This window comes from Pan troglodytes, chromosome 1 (assembly GCF_028858775.2).
Source record: "Pan troglodytes isolate AG18354 chromosome 1, NHGRI_mPanTro3-v2.0_pri, whole genome shotgun sequence".
Classification (NCBI taxonomy): domain Eukaryota; kingdom Metazoa; phylum Chordata; class Mammalia; order Primates; family Hominidae; genus Pan; species Pan troglodytes.
This window is the reverse complement of record NC_072398.2, coordinates 48,488,067-48,506,887: the sequence shown is the minus strand read 5'-3', so window position 1 is coordinate 48,506,887 and position 18,821 is coordinate 48,488,067. Positions and strand designations below refer to the sequence as shown.

The window sequence follows — 18,821 nt, the reverse complement described above, 5'->3', positions numbered from 1 at the left end:
CCAACATGGTGAAACCCTGTCTCTACTAAAAATACAAAACTTAGCTGGGCATGGTGGTGCATGCCTGTTATCCCAGCTACTCAGGAAGCTGAAGCAGGAGAATCGCTTGAGCCTGGGAGGCAGAGGTTGCAGTGAGCCAAGATCACACCACTGCATTCCAGCCTGGGCAACAACAACAAAAAGACTTTAAAAAAAAAAAAAAAAAAAAAGTCGGGCCGGGCCCTGGTGGCTCACACCTGTAATCCCAGCACTTTGGGAGGCTGCGGTGGGCGGATCACGAGGTCAGGAGGTAGAGACCATCCTGGCCAACATGGTGAAACCCCATTGCTACTAAAAATACAAAAACTGTACTCCCAGCTACTTGGGAAGCTGAGGCAGGAGAATCGCTTGAACCCGGGAGGCGGAGGTTGCAGTGAGCTGAGATCGTGCCACCGTACTCCAGCCTGCCAACAGACAAGACTCTGTTTCAAAAAAAATTAAAAAAAGGTCTCACAGGACTTAATGGCTTCACTGGTGAAGTCTACCAAACAATTAAAGAAGAATTAATGCTAACCCTTCTCAAACTCTTCCAAAAAGCTGAAGAGGAGGGAACAGTTCCAATTCCTTTTGCAAGGCCAGCATTACCCTGATACTAAAGCCAGACAAAGACACTACAAGAAAAGAAAACTACAGGCCAATATCCCTGATGAACATAGATCCAAAAATCTTCAACAAAATACTAGCAAACCAAATTCAACAGCACATTAAAAGGATCATACACCATGATCAAGTGGGGTTTATCACTGGGATGCAAGGATGGTTTAACATATACAAATCAATAAATGTGATATACCACATTAACAGAATAAGGATAAAAATCATATGATCATTTCAATAGGTGCAAAAAACCTTTGACAAACTACAACATCCTTTTATGATAAAGACTCTCAACAAATTAGGTATAGAAGAATGTACCTCAACATAATAAAGGCTGTATATGACAAGCCCACACCTAACATCTTCAATGGCAAATAGCTGAAAGCTTTTCCTTTAAGATCAGGCACATAACAAGGATGCCTACTCTCACCACTTCTATTGAACATAGTACTGAAAGTCCTAACAAAACCAGCTGGGCAAGAAAAAGAGATAAAAGGTATCCAAACTGAGAAGGAAGAAGTAAAATTGTTTGTTTACAGACGACATGATCTTATATATAGAAAACTCTAATAACACCACCAAAAGTGAAATAAGCCAGACATAGAAAGATAAATACTATATGATCTCACTTACATGTGGAATCTAAAAATGTTGAACTCATAGGCACAGAGAGTAGAATGATGGTTACCAGGAAATACAGGATAGGGGAATGGGAAGATGTTGGTCAAAGGGTACAAAGTTTCAGTTATGCAGGATGAATACACTCTGGAGGTCTAATGTACAGAAAGTTGCCTATAATTAATAATACTGTATTCTATACTTGAAATAAGAGAGTATATCCTAAGTGTCCTCATGACAAAAAAAAAAAAAGAACTAGGTGAGGTGATAAATATGTTAACTAGCTTGATTATGGTAATCATTTTGCAATATATGTAAAAACATCATGTTGTACATCTTAAATATACATAATTTTTATTTGTTAATTACACCTCAGTAAAGCTAGAAAAAAAATCTCTTGAAAAAATGTCTAAGTGAAAAAGAAAACAAAGTAATCCATGACTAAGCACAACTATTAACAGATATAAAACAAGGATTAAGAATTAGAATAAGATATATTTTTTAAAAACATGCTGCACATTGAAATTTGGCTTACTATTTGCTCAGTTGCAGTACTATTAACAAATTGCCAGACTGGGTGGCTTATAAACAACAGCAATTTATTGCTCACAGTTCAGGAGGCTGGAACTCTGAGATCAGGGTTCCAGCGTCGGTCAGGTTCTGGTGAGGGCCCTGTTCTGGGTTGCAGACTACCATCTTCATGCTATGTCCTCACTTGGTGGAAGAGGTGAGGGGACTTTCTGCAATTGCTTTCACAGGGGCACTAATTCTATCTATGAGGGCTCTACCCTCATGACTTACTCACCTGCCAAAGACCTCCACTTCCTAACACCACTGCCTTGGAGGTTATGAATTCAATATATTAATTTTGGGGGAACACAAACATTCAGTCTAAAGCATTGATATAATAAATATTCTAAAGGCTGAATATTCAAAAACAACCATTCATACAAATTTATTTAGATCCAGAAAAGTCAACTAGAATAAAATATTTTGAATATGTAAAGGCAACTAATGCTAATATTTTACTAATTATATTACATATAACATGCATAATTTTAGAAAATATTTGCTAAAATCAGCACACACTTACTTGTAAAAGTTTTATCCCTATTATTCCGATTCTGCTGTAGAATTTGTACTTCTTTAGCAATTTTTTGCTTTTCAGTTTCTAAAGCTTCCAGAATTCTTGCATGGCGGATGCTATGGTCTTCTAAAGCCTAATTGATATTCATTCATACAGACCCACATGTGAGAATATGCAAAGAGAGAAACTATAACACCACATTGAGATGATGGATATGTTAATTTGCTTCACTATAGTAACCATTTTACAATTTATATACCCCATAACATTGTATAACTTAAATATACACAATAAAACCTATTTTAAAAAAACAGATTGATAATGATAACACACTACAGTAAACCTCATTTTATAGTACATGTTTTATTAAGCCTATATAGTTAACATGTTTTATGTGTTTTATTAAACATGAAAAGCTTTTAAAAATGATTTATAAAATTTCCTTGCAAAATAATTTTTCCCCACAACATTATTAGGAATTTTTGATGACATAAATTAATCTTTTTTCTTCCCATTGATAGAAGTTAAAAAAAAAAACTAGAAAAAAAGAGGAAAAGAAGTCATTATATCAAAAAGACTCCTGCATGTGTATGCTTATCACAGCACAATTCACAAGTGCAAAGATATGGAATCAACCTAAGTGTCCATCAACCAATGAATGGATAAAGAAAATATGGTGTATATATATATACATACATACACACACATATATATATATATATATATATACACACACCATGAAATATTACCCAGCAATAAAAAAGAAAATATCTTTTGCAGCAACTTGAATGGAACTGGAGGCAATAATTCTAAGTGAAGTAACTCAGGAATTGAAAACCAAATATCAGCATGGTCTCACTTATAAGTGACAGCTAAGCTATGGGTATGCAAAAGCATATAGAGTGGTATAATGCAGCGGTCCCCAACCTTTTGGCACCAGGGACTGGTTTCATGGAAGACAATTTTTCCACAGACAGGGGCTCAGGGGTTGGTTTCAGGATGAAACGGTTCCACCTCAGATCATCAGATATTAGATTCTCATAAGGAGCGTGCAACCTAAATTGTGAACTGTGTGCACTCCTGGTACAATGGGCATTGAAGACTCAGAAAGAGGGAGAGTGGGAGAGGGCAAGAAATGAAAAACTACCTATTGGGTACAATGTAAGCTACTCAGGTGACAGGTGCACTAAATCCTAGACTTCACCACTATATAATTCATCCACGAAACCAAAAGCAATTTGTACTTCTAAAGCTATTGAAATAAAAATAAATTAAAAATAAGAAAACCCAAAAAAGGCAGAAAAAAAAGAAGAAAAAAGGACAAACTGTTAAAAAAAAAAAAAAAAGGCCATATCCAAGAACACTTGTTGACTAAATAAAGAAGTTAAACTTAAAAGATACAAGAAATCTAGTTTAGTACAAATAAGCATTATAAGCCCAGTAATAATAATTGTTTTTGGGCCGGGTGCGGTGGCTCATGCCTATAATCCCAGCACTTTGGGAGGCCAACGTGGGAGAATCATGAGGTCAAGAGTTCAAGACCAGCTTGGCCAACATGGTGAAACCCCGTCTCTACTAAAAATACAAAAAAAATTAGCCGGGCATAGTGGCAGACACCTGTAATCCCAGCTACTCGGGAGGCTGAGGCAGCAGAATCGCTGGAAGGCGGAGGTTGCAGTGAGCCCAGATCACGCCACTGCACTCCAGTCTGGGCAACAAGAATGAAACTCTGTCTCAAAACAAAACAAAACAAAAAATAATAACAATAATAATTGTTTTTCAAGACTTAAACAGTTCTATGTTTTTCTCCTAAAACTCTCTGAGGTGGTTCACTAGCCACTTTGTGTCCAGGAGTTGACTAGTAGATGTATAATAACTGTATTATGGTACCAATACTTTGCAATTACTAGGAGTATTTTATTCCAACTCCAACTCCCACCCTGGTTTCCCCGACCCCACAAACTTGAAAAAAAGAGAAATAAAATTGCCATTTGAGAGAGTAAAACCTTCAGATTAAGATATAAGGAATCAAAACAGTGGCTTGCAAACTTTAATGTTCATCAGAACATCCCACAGGGCTTCTTAAAATAGGTTCTGTGCCCCATTCTCAGTTTCTGCTTCAGTAGTTCTGGAGTGTGGCCTAAAAATTTGCTTTTTTTGGTTTTTGTTTTTTTTTTTTTTTTTTTGACAGAGTCTTGCTCTGTCACCAGGATGGAGTGCAGTGGCGTAATCTCAGCTCACTGCAACCTCCGACTCCCGGGTTCAAGAGATTCTCCTACCTCAGCCTCCTGAGTAGCTGGGACTACAGGCGTGCGCCACCATGCCCAGCTAATTTTTGTATTTTTAGTAGAGACAGGGTTTCACTATGTTGGCCAGGATGGCCTCGATCTCTTAACGTCGTAATCCACCCGCCTCAGCCTCCCAAAGTCCTGGGATTACAGGTGTAAGCCACCATGCCCGGCCTAAATATTTGCATTTCTAACATGTTCCCAAGGTGATGTTGATGTTGCTGGTCTAGGGACCACCCTTCAAGAACCACTAATAGAAAGAATGGCCCAAAATATTGACCGTAAGGGGCTTGAAGGTATTAACATTCTGGTTTTATCCCTTAGGCTTGTGAAATTGATTAGTTGAGGTGGCCCATGAAAGATGCCTCTATCCTCAAATGACATGATAAAAGCAGGCAGGTACCTGAGCTCATAAGACGGAGGTAATGAATGCCCTACTGTGAGTTCTGGAAACAGGATGCTTGCTGCTCTCTCCACAGGCAGATGTTTCATTGTGACATCAGGATGTGACCCAGTATAAGAGCTGTGCCTTTTTTCCTTCCTCATATGTGACCTAGTGCTATTTCACTTATTTAAATTACTTGGCATGACTGATGACCAGATAGTTGTAGATGCATAAAAAGAGAACACTGGAGTGGAACTAGATGGAAATAACTCTGTCACTTTCAAAATCTCTGTGTGATCTGTGAGCAGTACCAGGATATAAGCTTTCAGGCAAGAAGTACTTTTCTCATCTACACATCTACAAACCTGGATTTGGCTCTCTTCTGTCAACATACCATAAGCAACTTCTTTGAAAAAAAAATCCAGCTTTTTCTCAGAATAGAGTTAACTGGTTATACAATAAAATTACCTGTTTTGTAGCCAAAGTCTCCATTTCTAATCGTTTTTTGTTGACATATATTTCCTGTTCAAGATGCTGCTTTGCCTTTTCTAATTCCTCAATTTTGTGATTAGCCTTCTGGTTATTTATTTCCTGCATTTTTTTCCTTTGAGACTCTTCTCTCTTTAAAGAACGATAATAAAAAATATCTCAGGCAAAAACCGTAGCAAAAAAGTACAAAAGTCCCTTTCTTTAACCAATGTACAAGAAATTACTCACTAATAGAAAAGTTGCCCTATTAAAGCTTCTCCACTTCATTCAGGTTAAATAAAAATAAATATCACTAGTCAAACTTCTTAAGAGTATTATCTAAAATGGGCTTCTGGGAACCCAAGATTTCCAATAAACCATGGAGACAGCCATGACTCAAGCGGCTAGAGGACAGAAGTTTCTCTTTATTTTTATTCCAGTAGCCATCGTCTATTATCGCCACCAACTTTTTTCCTTTTTTTTTTTTTTTTTTTTTTGAGACAGGGTCTCACTCTGTCAAGGTTCACTGCAGGCTTGACCTCCCTGGGCTAGATGATCCTCCTATCTCAGCCTTCTGAGTAGCTGGGACTACAGGCGCATGCTACCACACCCAGCTAATGTTTTAAACTTTTTGGAGAGACCAGTTTCCCTACATTGCCCCTGGCTGGTCTTGAACTCCTGGGCTCAAGTAATCTGCCTACCTTGGCCTCCTAAAGAGCTGGGATTATGGGCATGAGCCATCATGCTCAGCCCTGACTTATTTCTTAAAGTAAAATTAAAGAGGGCCAAGACTCACTGTGGCTTTGATTCACTAATCTCTGATCTCTCCCAGTTCTCTTATAGGGACATAATCAACTTTATAGGCAACACATCACTTGGGGTACACTGTCGGAAAAAAAAAATAAAACTAATTCTGCCTTTTACCAGTTCTGCTTCCAGTGCTTTTATTTTGCTTTCATATGCAGCTTTTTGAGAAGAAAGCTCTTGCTGAGCCATTTCTTTTGCAATCTGGATTCCTTGCATCATTTCTTCCTTTGCCTTCAACTGAGCCTCTTTTATTTCTGCTTCAAGTCTACAATGTAGCAAGATGTTTACAGGGTACATGTTAAGAATTCTTTATACATCATAATAGTTCTTAATCCTACTGAAAAGTTTTCCATTGAACGAAAGTTTCAATCTTAAAACTTGATTTCTGACATTCTATCAACAGTGTTTTTAAAATTTTCGCTGGCTCTACAATTGTTTACACTCAAAATTTAAACACGCAGGACGAAAAATTGCTTATTTCTAACTTAGTTACTATTGCAGATGCCTGACATTTAAATAAAATCAGTGCTTTAGTAACTACATTATACAGAAATTTCCATTCCCAATTTTACTGAAAAAAAGAATAAGAGTATCAAAAAGAAGGCTAGTGGATATCACAGCTAGGGAGAGAGGAGAATGGCTATTATTTAACAAATACAGAGTTTCAGTTTGGAATAATAAAACATTTCTGGAGATGGATGATGGTGATGGTTGCACAACAATGTGAAGGCACTAGGGTGGGCACAGTGACTCACACCTGTAATCCCAGCACTTTGGGAGGCCAAGGCAGGTGGACTGCTTGAGCTCAGGAGTTCGAGACCAGCCTGGGCAACATGGTGAAACCCCATCTCTACAAAAAAATTCAAAAATTAGCCGGGCGTGGTGGTGTGCGCCTGTAGTCTCACATGCTCGGGAGGCTAAGGTGGGAGGATGGCTTGAGGCCAGGAGGCGGAAGTTGCAATGAACCGAGATCATGCCAACTGTACTCCAGCCTAGACGATAGAGCCAGACTACACCTCAAAAAAAAAAAAAAAAAAAAAAAAAAACACAAAACAATGTGAAAGTACTTAATGCCTTTGGACTATATAATTAAAAATGGCTAACATGGTAAATTTTGTGCTATTTATATTGTATTCAATTAAAAAAATTCTTTTTAAAGGGCAAAAGCAGGTTGAGGCTTCTTAAAAGGTGACAAAGCAGTTAGTCTAGCCTATAACCAGTTCTTGATTCCTCCTCCTTTCATCTTCTTTAGTCACCAGGCCTTGTCAATCTTATCTCCTTTATGTTTCCTTCCTACCTAATCACACTATATTTACCTTACTTCGATAGTCTCTTGGCTGCATTTGCAGGTTTTAAGCTTGCTCTATCTCTAATACATTCTCCAGATTTGAGTGCCGGTGATCTCTCTAAAAATGTAATTCTGATTATGAGTGTCTCACGTCTGCTCAAAATTCTTTAATGTTTCCCTTATCCTTTAAGATAAAGTTCAAACTCTTTAGCATTTTATTTGTATATACTTTACCATTTAGCTTACAAGGATATTGCTTATGCCAGAAATCCTACGATACTGCATGAACTAAAACTGGGGCACAAGAAGAAAAGAAAAACAAAAGTACACTCTCCCAGTCTTCCTCTGGCTAAATTCTAATCGTCTATTGGGATTCTCCTCTATGGGACGTCTTCTCATCTTCTAGAAACCTTCCCTGATAACTGGTCAGGGCCAGGTGTCACCCTGTGAGCTTCCACACCACACAGTTCGGGACTCTTGTCAGAGAACTGTGTCATAGCACTGTTATAACTGTCAGCCCCTCGAGATGATGAATTCTTTCAGCACGTGAGCTAAATTTCAATCCTTATTCTTTATATCTCCAGCATTTGGTACAGTGACAGACACATAATAGATGGTCAATATATATTTGCTGAACTAATGAATGTACTAAGAGAAAAATTATATCACTAGAAACCAGCACCCAAAGAGTTAATTACTAGAGACTGGCACAATGTGATTAACTCTGCTGTAGATCTCTCTCATACACTTACTATTTCATATCAACAGCATACTTACTGTGATCTCTGTGCCATGAGCAACTCATTTTTTGCAAATTCAAAGTCTTTTGGACCCTCACTTATAGGAGTATCTCTTCCAGATGGCCTTTTTCCTTTCTGGACTTCTACTGGATGATTAAATCTAAAATAATGATCTCCACCAAGAATCACTCGATCACCCTAAAGCACACAAAAAAATGTACTACTTGAGGTAAGTCTCAACCAAAAAATTAAATGAGAAAATTTATTATGCCCAACAATTCAATATAGTCTAGTATTAATGATAAACATAAACATCATAGCAACTAACATTTATTACTTTTTTTTTTCTTTTGGCACAGAGTCTCACTATGTCACCCAGGCTGGAATGCAGTGGCACAATCTCAGCTCACTGCAACCTCGGCCTCACGGGTTCAAGCAATTCTCCTGCCTCAGCCTCCCGAGCAGCTGGGATTACAGGCGTGCGCCACCACGCCCAGCTAAATTTTTGCATTTTTAGTAGAGATGGGGTTTCACCATGTTGGCTAGGCTGGTCTCGAACTCCTGACCTCATGATCCACCCACCTTGGCCTCCCAACGTTTATTACTTTCTATATACCAAACACTGCATTAAGCACATTACACATATAGTCATATGTCTCTTAACAACAGGGATATGTTCTGAGAAGTACACTGTTAGGTGATCTCATAGTTGTGTGAATATCATGGAATGTACTTACACAAACCTGGATGGTATAGCCTACTACACACTTAGGCCATATGGCATAGCCTATTGCTCCTAGGTTACAAACCTGTACAGCATGTTACTGTACTGAATACCATAGGCAACTATAACACAATGGTAAATAATTGTATATCTAAACAGAAAAAAATACAGTAAAAATACAGTATTATAATCTTATGGGATCCACTGTTACATATGTGGTCCCTCATTGCCCAAAACATCATTATGAAGTGCAAGACTTTATGTTATCTCATTTACGATTCACAACAACTCAGTGAGATACATATAATCATCCCAATTTTAGGAATGAGGAAACTAAAGAGCACAAAGCTTAATAATAACAAGAGACATTCATTGAGAGCTTACTATTTGCAGATACTATTCTAAGAACTATATACACAAATTATTATTTCAGTTAATCCTTCACTATCTCTGAAAGGCAGGATATATAGAGTCACAATAGGTCTGGGTTTGCCTGTAACACAATGCTGATGTTTGTTCTCTTGATGTAATTATTAATAATGATCTCAAAAGTGTCCTGACTTGGGTGATATTGTTTAATCACCTAGTTAAATAACTTGCCAAACGTCACAGAGCAAATGGCAAAGCCAGGATTTCGACCCTGTCTGTCTGATTCTAAAGCCTAGCTCTTTATAGGACACATAATGATGCTGTTAGTGGTCAGCTCTTCAGGTATTGATTCATATAAATGTAACTTTTGTCTTTGCACAAGAAAGCAATTAATAGGAAAAAGAATTTTTGAAATGAAAAAGTCCTTAATCTGCTTCAACACCCTTATCTTATAGAGAAAACCAGAACTCAAAGAAATTAAATGACTTATCCAAAGTCGAACAGTTTCTTATATTATAGCACCCATCCACTTACATGACGTAATACTGTGATTTCCAAAATATGTTTTCCATTTACATATGTCTTTGCTTCCCCAACTGGGATAATACTCACTGTCCCACCAAAATTTTTGATAGTACTGTTAAAAGAAGAAGCACATTGTTAACAATTATAGAACACACTAAAAAGTAAGAAAAAGGCAATATGGGATAATTCTGCTTGGGCTATTCCTTTGGTGTTAAGGTTCATACCAATATGTAACAATAATTTAAAATTATTTTATTTTCCTCCAACTAGATTTTTTTTTTTTTTTTTTTTTTTGAGACGGAGTCTTGCTCTGTCGCCCAGGCTGGAGTGTAGTGATACAATCTCAGCTCACTGCAAGCTCCACCTCCTGGGTTCAAGCAATTCTCCTGCCTCAGCTGCCTGAGTAGCTAGGATTACAGGCACCCACCACCATGCCCTGCCCAGCTAATGTTTGCATTTTAGTAGAGATGGGGTTTTGCCATGTTCGCCAGGCTGGTCTCTAATTCCTGACCTCAAGTGATCCACCTGCCTCGGCCTCCCAAACTGCTGGGATTACAGGCATGAGCCACTGCATCGAGCCTCCAATTAGATTTTGAAGTTTGGTGAAAAAAGCCTGGCCTGTAGCAATCCGATCCACCTGTGGTGGGAACATTCTTCATTGGGTGTATTTTTATTATAACTTCTTTGAAAACAAAAACCTTCCCCCAAAAATTCAAAAAAAAAAAAAAAAAAAAAAAACTCTAGCAAAAAACATTAACATACTGCCAGTGATTTCTTAAGAATAAAACAGTTTTAAGTGTTTTTTTAATTTTCTAAGCTTCTGGTTTTACATATGAGCTTTAATAACAGAAAGAACAAATATTTCTCCCCTTTTGAAAAGTAGGGTACTACAGAGGAAGGAAAAACATGGAGATCAAAGTGTACTCCTTAAGACATCTAATTTACTGGATGATAAGGTGATACTGTGGAAAATTAGCTATAAGTGCTACATATTTGAGTCTTTTTATTCAGAGAATAGGAAAGAAACTCCAAAGTCCAATTCATCTTTGGATTAACGGGATAGAAAGAAAAACTGCAACAAAAGCTGAGTCCTAACCAAAGATCTTTTTAGTTGTGGATTAGGCTCCAAGATCTGTGATTAGAGAATAATAGTTTAATTAAAGCATCTAGAGAAAAGTACATGGAAACAATAGTTCACCCTTAGGTACTACATCCCTCCTACCAGTCTAGTGTCTTATCCAGGTGAAGGTTTATACAATGTGTACTTGTTCTGATCCCTTTCCTCTCCTAATTCTATCTACTCTGCTCTCAAAATTCCATGGCCTACCATTCTGGACTCCCCACAATCTGGCTTCAACCACCAACCTCCCTCATCTGCCACTATTTTCCCATAAGAACCCCATTTCACACTTAATCAACCACATGAATACTCTGAATTTGCCTTAATGTCAGCTTTGCTCCTTTCTTTGAGTCATTCCTTCCAGATAGGACATCCTCTCCCTTCTTGCAACCATTCTTGAAGGCCCAATTTAGAGTCCTCTAAGAAGCTGTTCTTTAGGGTTTAAGTTAGAAGTCAACTCTTCCTTCTCTTCACTTTTAAGCAGTAAGTATGCAGTACTCATATAACACTTAATATGCATTAATAGATACTGAAGTTCTTTTTTTCTCTTTCACATGACCAGCCTCAGCCATGAAGTTCTTTTATTCATTAAGCCTCCAAGAGCCAGTTATGTGTCAGCAATGAAGACAGACATGAAATCAGCTTTCATAAAGTTCATGGTCTAGTGAACAAGATAAACTAAGGAAGGTACGAAAAATGGAAGTAGAGAGTTAGAGGCAAGCAGGAGGCTTCCAAGTTCCTTACTGGACTCTTAACTCTTTGGGAGCACGTTCTGTATCTTTGCCACAGATGTTAATAATACTGTATTTATTTGTTAAAGAAAATAATTAATTAATAGAAGAGCAAAAGAACCTAAAGAACAAAAGGATATGCCCTAACAGATATAAAGATTCATGGCCAGGTGCAGTGGCTCACGTCTGTAATCCCAGTACTTTGGGAGGCCAAGGTGGGTGGATCACCTGAGGTCAGGAGTTCAAGACCAGCCTGGCCAACATGATGAAATCGTCTCTACTAAAAATACAAATAACTAGCTGGGCATGGTGGCTGCTACTCAGGAGGCTGAGGCACGAGAATCGCTTGAACCCAGAAGGCGGAGGTTACGGTGAGCCAAGATCACACTACTGCACTCCAGCCTGGGTGATAGAGTGAGACTCCATCTCCAAAAAAAAAAAGATATAAAGATTCATTACAGGCCGGTCGTGGTAGCTCACACCTGTAATTCCAGCACTTTGGGAGGTCAAGGTGGGCGGATCACCTGAGGTGGGAGTTTGAGACCAGCCTGGCCAACATGGTGAAACCCCGTCTCTACTAAAAATACAACAATTAGCCAGGCATGGTAGCAGACATCTGCAATCCCAGCTACTCAGGAGGCTGAGGCAGGAGAATTGCTCGACCCCAGGAGGTTGCAGTGAGCTGAGATGGTGCCACTACACTCCAGCCTGGGCAACAGAGCAAAACTCTGAATCAAAAAATAAATAAATAAAGATTCATTACAAAGCTCAAGTAATTACGACCATGGGGTATTAGTAGGAAGAAACAGATTCTGATATTTTTAGAAATTTTTTGTAGGAGCACTACAGATTCCAAAAGAAGCAATAAACTATTTAATATTTGGTACTGGGAGAAATGGCTATTCATGTGGAAAATAAATGAATTTAGATCCCTAATTCACACCAAATAAAAAATTCCAGACATTCAATAACTTAAATGTGAAAGCAAAACTTCAAAACATCTAGAAGAAAATTTAGAACATCTCTATGACCTCAATGTACAACAGTCTTTTTTTTTTTTTTTGAGTTAGAGTCTCACTCTATTGCCTAGGGTGGAGTATAGCAGGGTCATCTTGGCTCACTGTAGCTTCCACCTCCCAGGTTCAAGTGATTCTTATGCCTCAGCCTCCCAAGTAGCTGAGACTATAGGTGCCCACCACCATGCCGGGCTAATTTTTGTATTTTCAGTAGAGATGAGGTTTCACCATGTTGGCCAGGCTGATGTTGAACTCCTGGTCTCAAGTGATCTGCCGCCTCAGCCTCCCAGACTGTTAGGATTATAGGCGTGAGCCACCGCGCCTGGCCAGAACACTCTTTCTCTCTCTCTCTTTTTTTTTTTTTTTGAGACAGAGTCTCGCTCTGTCACTCAGGCTGGAGTGCAGTGGCATGATGATCTCGGCACACTGCAACGTCCACCTCCTAGGTTCAAGCGATTCTCATGCCTCAGCCTCCTGAGTAGCTGGGATTACAGGCGGGCACCACCACGTCCAGAAAATTTTTTGTATTTTTAGTAGAGACGGGGTTTCACCATGTTGCCCAGGCTGGACTCAAACTCCTGAGCCCACACACCTGTGCTAGGATTACAGGCATAAGCCACCACGCCCAGCCAGAACATTCTTTCTTTAAGACATAAAAACTGACAATCATAAAGGAAAAGACTGATGCCAGGTACTACAATAAAATTAAGAACTTCAATCAATCAAAGGCACCAGAGAGAGTAAAAAGATGTTACACGTTAGAAAAAAAGATATTTATACCAAAAAGCTCACGAAGGATTGGCAACTCCTACAAATTATTAAGAAATAAGCAAATCAGTTGAAAAATCAACAAAAGGTATGAAGAGGCAAGTTACAATAGTAAACAAAAATGGCCAATCAACACATGAAAAGATGTTCAACCTTATTATTAATCAAAGAAATGTAAAATGAATCCATAAGGATATACTATTTAATGTTCATCAGATTGGCATAAAGTCTGACAGTACTAAGTGTTGGCAAGGATGTGGAGTAACAGGTATTCTCAAGGCTAATGGGAGTAAAAATTCATTTTGGAAAATAATTTGAAATTAGCTACTAAAGTTGAATATGCACATATTCTACAACCTAGTATCTCTACTCTCAGACATACAATTTAAAAGCACTTCCTAAACTTTATAAGAGATAAACTCATACAATGGAATACTTCATAGCAGTGAAAATAAAACAGGAACCAATGTACACAAATCTTGGAAACACAATGCAGAGTCAAAAAAGTTTACATACACTATCATTCCAACAATATATACAAGTATTCCATTCATATGAACAAAATTCACGTAAAGTAACATTTTTAAATTGGTCAATCCAACCAAAAATTCTGTTATGTAAGATAGATAGTTTACTTGCATGTGCATCATTATAATTGCAAGAAAATAAATTATTCTTCAATCAACAGATCAAGTATGCCAAAACAAAAACAGAGAGAGCATTACACTGTACTTTATATTGAGAGTAACTGACCTATCATCCTTACAACACACTCAGAATGTATGTTTTTCCTGACTAAACAATGGGTTTGAAGATCGTTCTACCAAACGATCAGTAGCAACGAATATGCCATATGAAGGAAACCACATGTTACCAAGATATAGAACAGGTGCCTTTTCTTTTTTTTTAGTGGATTAACATACCAATGATCATCAGCAATCAGCACCCCAGATAACTGAATATCATGGCTCGAGTTTGGTTTATACTTTCCAACTGTAGTTGTTCCTTCTTTTATCATATATAGCAGCATCTCAGATAGTTGTGGATCTTCATTCAGATTAACAAGGTTTGGTAAATGATTGTCCATTTGAAACATAATTCCTGCTTTCTGGTAGAAGTCAGAAAAAGAAATTAATCTTAATCACAGTATGAAATTGTTAAATTCACCTAAAACAAATGGTCTATATTAAACATTAGAACAATTCTATATGAAGTCTCACTAAATTAAAGGTTATTTATTTATTTTTTTATTTTTATTTTTTTGAGACGGAGTCTCGCTGTGTCACCCAGGCTGGAGTGCAGTGGCACGATCTCGGCTCACTGCAACCTCTGCCTCCTGGGTTCAAACGATTCTCCTGCTTCAGCCTCCCAAGTAGCTGAGACTACAGGCGCATGCCACCACACTCGGCTAATTTTTGTATTTTTAGTAGAGATAGGGTTTCGTCATGTTGATCAGGCTGGTCTCGAACTCCTGACCTCAGGTGATCCACCCGCCTCAGCCTCCCAAAGTGCTGGAATTACAGGCGTGAGCCACCGCGCCCGGCCATAAAGGTTTTTTAGACTCTCTCCTCCTTCCTTAGAATCTCTCCTTTGTGACCTCCCTACCTTCTTTGTCCTTCACCATCCTCAGTCTACTCATACATCAATTTATCATCACCAAATTGTGTCTTCTTATTGACTGACCGTCTTTAGAACAGATCAGTTTGTTTTGTTGCATCTTCATTGCCTTCACCACAGGCCCCTGTCAACTCACACCAAAACTACTGAAGCAGCCTCTTGATCACTGTCAACAGCTTCTGTTTTCAATCCATCTTATATCCTATGCCAGGTTAATTCTCTTGAAAGGGTGCTCTCAAAATGTAAATTCCCTGGTCACTTTTTAACAGCTTCTCACTTCCTACAGGATAAAACTTAATTTCCTTGGCATGAAATCAAGTCCTTCATAAACTAATCATAACATATCTTTCCAATTTTATCTCCTTATGATCTCATATAAACTGCTTCCAGTAAAACTGATCTACATACCCTTTCTAAAGACAACTCAAACTTTTCTACCTTTACTTTCACAGAATTTTCTCTTCCAAGAATGTGCTCTTCCTTTTCTCTTCCTATTAAAATCTTACCCAAACTTCAAAGCCCATCTCAAATGCCACCTCTTTTATGAGATTGGATTGGCCATGCGCAAGGAATTTTCCCTCCTTCTCCTGAATTCTTATAGTACTCCCCCACTACCAATCACTTGAAATACTTTTCATTACATTAGGTTCAACCATATGAAACTGCCAGTGTTCAACCATGCTTTACCTACAAAAATGGCAATTGCTTATGGCTCAATCTACTGAAATCACATTGCATTTCAGTCTTCTATTTACGTTTTGTAAATCTCTGGATCACAAGCTCTCTGAGGGATGAAACTGTATTTAATCACCTTGGCTTCCCCTGTTCCTGAAAAGCATAGACATTTAATATATATTTGTAGAACCAAAGTAAATATAACAAGATGGTTTATTCATACTTTAACTTTCCAACTAGTTTATGGGCTGGCTCTAAGCAACCAGTCTTGATCTTAACATTTCTTTATATTAATTTTCCTTACGATATTGCTTTGTACAGAGTCAGTATATAGTAAGTATTTGAAACATTAAATTTACATGCATTGGCATATTGGCAATATTTATTTCTTGGCATATTTCTTTTATTTTCTAATCAGTTTAGAAAGTTGAAATAATACCTGTAACTCTTTTGTTTCTTGAAGTTTTCTTTTTTCAGCTTGTTCAAACTTTTCTTTCCACACTCTTTCCAAAGACAAAGAAAATAACAGAGTTAAAAACATCCAGATGTATAAGATTGAGAGTCAAGAGACAATCAATGAAAATTAGGCAACTACCTAGTAATATTTAAAATATGATAATCTGGGAGTGGGCTGCTCTATTCATAAGGAAGGTAGGAAAAATACTCAGTATCCTCTTGAGGTCCCTGCCATTCCTATGATTCCAGAGCAACACACTTAACATTTAGAGTACTGACTGTACTCTACCTTTGCATTTCTGCCATGTCTCTCTCCTGTTGATGCAGTTTCATTCTTAAGGATGTTATTTCTTGCCGACAGAGCCTGTATCGTTCAGGGTCAATATTCCGATTGTTTCTCTGAGCAGCTTTTAGCTTTGCAATTTCTGCCTTCAATTCTGAAGATTTATACAAAGATGCATTAATAATAACATTTAATATATAACAATTTCCACAGTAAGCATAATCCTCCAATCTTCTATTTCATTTGAAGTTTTAAATACAGTATTACTAAATAAAATAGAATATTGGAGAAATCAGCTCTACTTTATATAACCTATAAATCTTTACTTAGTCTTAACCTGAAATATGCTCCCATATTAATGAACTTTCCCTGTTCATAAGTAGGAAAGCTGTATAATGTACTGACCAAAGTGGAACACTTTTGAGAGGCAAAAGGGGAATTGTTAAAGTGAAAGTTTATTTAAAAAGTAAAGAAATAAAAGAATGGCTATTCACTAGGCAGAACAGCCAAGATCAAAGATTTTTCAAGCTGGAATTCAGAATATTTATTTATTTATTTATTTAGACAGAGTCTCACTGTCTAGAGTGCAGTGGTACGGTCTCGGCTCATTGCAACCTCCGCCTCCCGGGCTCAAGCAATTCTCCTGCCTCAGCTTCCCGAGTAGCCAGGATTACAGGTGCCCACGACTGTGTCTGGCTAATTTTTGTATTTTTAGTAGAGACAGGGTTTCCCCATGTTGGCCAGGCTGGTCTCGAACTCCTGACCTTAAGTAGTCCGCCTGCGTTAGCCTCTCAAAGTGCTGGGATTATAGGCATGAGCCACCATGCCTGGCCCAGAATACTTATTTTTAATGAAAACAGTCCCACTTGTGAAACAGAAGGGATCCAAAAGGGAAAGGATGGACCAGGATAGACAAATCAGATTCTTCTCTGGCTCATACATCTGAAGTGTCTATCACCTTCTGCTGCTATAAAGGGCCAGAGGACAAAGGGGCATGAAAAGATGATAGTTCTACATCAGCAAAGATAAAACTGTACAAATCAAGATTTCTTGTAGGCATTAAAGTCTATCCTAAATTGATGATTACCTAGAGATAAATAGAAAGCAGTATTTAGCATAAATGAAGTTCAGCCTATACTAGAAATTCAAGCTCCAATTGCCTTGAATTGCTCATGAACTAAGCATGAGCAGAGCTAGTACATAAAACGTCAATGGAAGAGAGGTCATAAGAGAAAAATAGTAAATAGTTTTATTGGCATTTTGCTGCACACATCTATGACTGTGTAAATTTATTGTTTAATGCTTACTGTTTCCCCCTTACCCACACTCTGTTTTCTATGTTCTTTTTCTAATTGTTTTTCTCCTTATTACTTATTATCTGTCCTTCTACCTATCATCCTCCATCACTATAGGCTGATGACTAGAATCTATTAAAATAGGTGTAGAAAAAAACCTTTGATGTTCATAAATTACATATTTTAAGACTGCAACTAATATCTGGGACTAAACTGTGGCAAAACAATTTTTAAATTCTGAGAAAATATTCACCTCTAATTAACTTAGCGTTCATATCTTCATTTACTTTAGCAATGTTGACTATTAAACGGGCTTGGTTAGCATATCTAAGTGTGCTTAATGTTTCTTCTATGTTGCTGGCAGCGGGACTAATCGTAGCAATCATTGCAGTTTTTGAATTTCCACCCAGACTTTCTTTTAACAGCCTGCAAGAAAAAAAGTCATAAGACTTTGCTTCTACAACAACTTAATAACAGTAATTATCTAGAAAGCACAAAACAAACTAATAGGGTATATAATACAGTATTATACTCTACTCAAATACCATTTAAAACTTTTCTGGTATTCGTAACTATTTCTAGATCTCATAAACACTTTTTCTCTCTTACACTTTTTATATTGTTTCAAGAGGCAATAATCTGTGCAGAGATTTTAAAATGTGGTGAATCATCAAGTATTTCATGACTGTGAGCTACCATAGGGAAGGGACTATGTGTCTTGGTCATCTTTGTATTTCCAGTGCTACCACAACCTTTTGAAGCAGGTGCTCAATAAATGTTGAAAATGATGAACATTGAAACAAAAATTCTATATTGTACTAAAAGCAAAATCTTTATTTTAGAGAAAAAGAGTATGAGACTTAAAACATATATTAGTGCAGAATGAATGTCACTATTTTTAACTTTCATAAGACATGAAAAAAAT

The 18,821-nt window shown here is 37.6% G+C and overlaps 1 protein-coding gene across 11 annotated transcripts in view; it reads right to left on the bottom strand.

Annotated features, from left to right (window-relative positions):
- KIF14 (kinesin family member 14) overlaps positions 1–18,821 on the bottom strand; it is a 67,919-nt gene that overhangs the window by 31,726 nt on the left and 17,372 nt on the right. For all 11 annotated transcript variants that reach the window (XM_054657221.2, XM_063793962.1, XM_063793963.1 and 8 more), the window contains 9 exons: positions 18,150–18,322; positions 16,608–16,755; positions 16,302–16,365; positions 14,494–14,678; positions 9,945–10,047; positions 8,355–8,515; positions 6,407–6,554; positions 5,483–5,635; positions 2,348–2,474 (listed from right to left, as the gene is read on the bottom strand). In XM_054657221.2, the coding sequence (XP_054513196.1) occupies positions 2,348–2,474; positions 5,483–5,635; positions 6,407–6,554; positions 8,355–8,515; positions 9,945–10,047; positions 14,494–14,678; positions 16,302–16,365; positions 16,608–16,755; positions 18,150–18,322 (1,262 nt within the window). The remainder of the gene's footprint in view (positions 1–2,347; positions 2,475–5,482; positions 5,636–6,406; positions 6,555–8,354; positions 8,516–9,944; positions 10,048–14,493; positions 14,679–16,301; positions 16,366–16,607; positions 16,756–18,149; positions 18,323–18,821) is intronic.